At 38.8% G+C, this 4,009-nt stretch overlaps 1 protein-coding gene across 1 annotated transcript in view; it reads left to right on the forward strand.

Moving 5' to 3' along the window:
- The window catches only part of CCT2 (chaperonin containing TCP1 subunit 2), an 18,680-nt gene that overhangs the window by 3,436 nt on the left and 11,235 nt on the right, over positions 1-4,009 (forward strand). The window contains exons 3-4 of the mRNA XM_037731617.1: positions 6-114; positions 1,390-1,592. Of these exons, the coding sequence (XP_037587545.1) occupies positions 6-114; positions 1,390-1,592 (312 nt within the window). The remainder of the gene's footprint in view (positions 1-5; positions 115-1,389; positions 1,593-4,009) is intronic.

The raw sequence follows: 4,009 nt of genomic DNA on the forward strand, positions 1-4,009 counted from the left end.
GGAAGCAGAATCTTTAATTGCAAAAAAGATTCATCCACAGACCATCATAGCGGGTTGGAGAGAAGCCACAAAGGCTGCAAGAGAGGCTCTGTTGAGTTCTGCAGTTGATCATGGGTTGGTATACCAGAGTACTACTGTTTTAAACATTTAGTGTTCTTTCATAACATGCTTAATGCAAGAAATCTAGAGGATACTGAAAAGCATACACAAAGATCGTCTTGCTGCCTCACCCCACTCCAACAGTCAAACCTAGATCAGCCTCCAGAGATGACCACTAAAGTTTGGGTTTTTAGTCTTTTTGTATCTATAATCAAAATAAGCAAATAAAGCAAACAGAGTATAATACTGTGTAGAGGATTTATTAGCCTCTTTTTAACTTAGTTAAATATTTAGCACATTTTTGGATGTCAGTTTTCTATGTGGTATTTTAGTAGAGTTACCCATTTGAGTATGTGGCTGGAATGACTGTATTTACTTAACCTGTCTCTAGGGGGAGATTTGTGTATTCAATTATTTTTAGCTTTATAATAACTGTGTGACATAGCCCACAAGTTTCTAAAGTGTAATTGTTGGGTCCAAAGGTAGGTGTGTGTGTTTTAAGGCAGGGTTCCCCACCCCCAAACCTGGGCTGCACAGCAGGTGAGCAGCAGGTGGAAAAATTGTCTTCCATGAAACCAGTCTGTGGTGCCAGAAAGACCAGGGACCACTGTTTTAAGGCACTTTCCACATACATTATGAAATAAGCCTCTGAAAAAAAAAATTATTGATTTACCCATCTACAGCTGTATGATAATGTTTATTTTCCACATTCTTTTATTTATTTATTTATTTTGAGATGGAGTCTTGCTCTTAGAGTTGCCCAGAATAGAGTGCAGTGGCATGATCTCGGCTCACCGCAACCTCTGCCTCCTAGGTTCAAGCGAGTCTCTTGCCTCAGCCACTCAAGTAGCTGGCACTTTAGGCATGCGCCCAGCTGATTTTGTATCTTTAGTATAGATGGGGTTTCACGGTGTTGGTCAGGCTGGTCTTGAACTGGTCTTGATCACCTCAGGTGATCCACCCTCCTCAGCCCCCAAAGTACTGGGATTACAGGTATGAGCCACTGCGCCCGGCTGTTTCTCATTCTTTCCAACATTAGATTTTTGTTTGCTTATGTGCCTCATCCCCTGCCTCCCAACCCCCTCCCGCTTTTTTTTGACATGTTGCCAGTTTGGTGGGGGAAAATAATATCCTTTAATTTGTGTTTTCTGATTACTGCTGAGGTTTACTTCTTTTCATATAGCTTACAAACTTGACCAATTAGGGTAAAATTATCTATTGATGTGAATATCTAGATAAATTTTGAAAGTAAAGTAGGGTTAATATGTGTATTTGGTTGGTTTTATTTAGTTCCGATGAAGTTAAATTCCGTCAAGATTTAATGAATATTGCGGGCACAACGTTATCCTCAAAACTTCTTACTCATCACAAAGACCACTTTACGAAATTAGCTGTAGAAGCGGTTCTCAGACTGAAAGGCTCTGGCAACCTGGAGGCAATTCATATTATCAAGAAGCTAGGAGGAAGTTTGGCAGATTCCTATTTAGATGAAGGTATGTATGAATGTCAGATACAAGAAACTTTGGTTAGATGCTGAGGGCTGAATGCTGAGTGAATTCTGTTTTGGGACCAGTGGCACTTTACAAAGCCAGTGAACTTGTCTTTAAGGACATATCATATGTGCAACCATTTCTGTCATTTTATTGACAGTGTAGTCTTCTCCCCACATATTCCAGCATTGTCGATAACCACTACGATGAAGTTATTTGCACTCTGATAAAGAGGAAATACAGCTTTCTTTTACTAGAAATCATCTGTTCTCAAATAGTATTTTTACCAGGATTATATGTATTCTCCAGGAAGGGTCTGGGTCAGTCAGATCACTGAGGATGTACAGTTGACTATTGAACAACATGGGTTTGAACTGTATAGGTTCACTCAACACAGGGTTTTTTTTCAATAAATATAGTCAACTCTTTATATCTGTAGTTTACACATGTGCAACCAAACATGCATGGAACATGCAGTATTTGCAGGATTTGAAGCACATGTATATAGAGGGTCAACTTTTCAAATTTACTGGTTCCAGGGTCAGCCTGGAACTTGAGTATATGTGGATTTTGGTGTATGTGGCCATTCTGGAACTGGTCCCCCTTGTTTGTATACCGGGGATGACTAATTTTTTTAAAAAAGAATTTAAAAAAATTCTTAAATAATTATATATGTTTATAGGGCAAGAGGATCTAGTTCTTGAAGAGTGATAAATGAGCCTTGAGTACTGTTTTCTTTGTACATTTTGTTTATAGAGTGTAGTTTTCCAAATCATTTTCACATTGTATTTATTTCACAAAATGGCTTGTCAAAAAGTATAGACATTCTCAGAGAAGGAAAAATAAAGACTTAGATAGTGCTTTACAACTTCTGCTTTTACCAGTCGTTTGGAGTCCTGGTTTTGCTCTATGTCATATGTCTTGATTTATTTTAAGAGAGTGTCATAATTCTGAAAATACTCCTGGTTAAGTTTATATATAAGAGGTGTGTAGCATTTCTTTTTTTTATTTTTGAGACAGAGTCTGGCTCTGTCGCCTGTGCATCAGTGTGATCTCGCCTCACTGCAACCGCTGCCTCCTGAATTCACTCCTGCCTCGGCCTCTCGAGTAGCTGGGATTACAGGCGTGTGCCACTGCGCTTAACTAACTTTTTTGTATTTTTAGTAGAGGTAGGGTTTTGCCATGTTGGCCAGGCTCATCTCAAACTCCTGATCTAAGGCGATCCACCTGCCTTGGCCTCTCAAAGTGCTGGGATTAAAGGCATGAGCCACCATGCCTGGCCGCTGTGTAGTGTTTCTAATAGGGACTTTTGTAGGGAAGAAGCATTAAAGCAAGAAAAGTAGCATAAGCAGCAGCATTCCTGAACGTCTGCTGTGTACTAGGAATTGTAGTAGGAACTTGAGTCATTTAGTCATCATGGTGATCCGGTGAATGAGGATCAGGTGTACTTCAGTTGAGTGGAAAACCCAAGATAATGGTGGCTTTATAAGAGAAAAGTTTCTAATGTATCCAGAAAAGGCCTGGAAAGACAGGTGGTACTGGGTGGTTTATATGACGGTTTGGTTCCAAAGCAAGAGGACTAAGTTGGTAACTAGCACCTCTGCCACTGGTTACATTCCTGTTTTATAAATTAGTATCTGTGGCTGGATAATTCGTCCAAGGTCATATAGCCAGCAGCAAGGGCATAATTGGGGTCAAGTTTATCTGACTCCATTGTCCATGGTTTTTCCATTTTTACCCCCAGCCTCAATACTTGAATGTCTGATCCTTCAGTTTTTCTCTTGTGATGATTTTAAGCTAATAAAAGTGGACTTAACCTATTGTCTTTATATTGCAACCCATACAGATGTGTGTGTAGTATATATCTGAAACAAAAGTTTCAAAATGCTATTTAATTTTACTGTCTGTGCTGTGCTCTCATATTTTCTGTTTTATACATTATTTTTTGATTTAGTAGTAACTCTTCCAGTGGGATGCTTTATACCAGGAATGCCCAAGGGAGGGAATACAATCATAGGTTCTTGGTTTCTGTTTCTGGTTGGGCCAGTAAAGCTCCTTCATCATCCCTCCTTTCTGCTTGTCACTAGAGAGAGAAACTAAAATCCATGGCTTTCAAGCTGCTAAAAACCTAAAACAAAGCAAAACGCAACAACAAAATAAGGCGGGTTGGACAAGCTTGCTTTTATACCGTCTGAGAGCTTGGAAAATTGGACTTTAATAGCTTTAGCTTTTTTGAAATAGTATTAACATAAAGCAGACAGCTTTATAAGATTTACTAAGGCTGGTTTGAAGTATTAAATGTGATACCATTCTTATATTTATTATAGGCTTTCTGTTGGATAAGAAAATTGGAGTAAATCAACCAAAACGAATTGAAAATGCTAAAATTCTTATTGCAAATACTGGTATGGATACAGACA

This window comes from Cebus imitator, unplaced genomic scaffold, assembly GCF_001604975.1.
Source record: "Cebus imitator isolate Cc_AM_T3 unplaced genomic scaffold, Cebus_imitator-1.0 Scaffold414, whole genome shotgun sequence".
NCBI classification, from domain to species: domain Eukaryota; kingdom Metazoa; phylum Chordata; class Mammalia; order Primates; family Cebidae; genus Cebus; species Cebus imitator.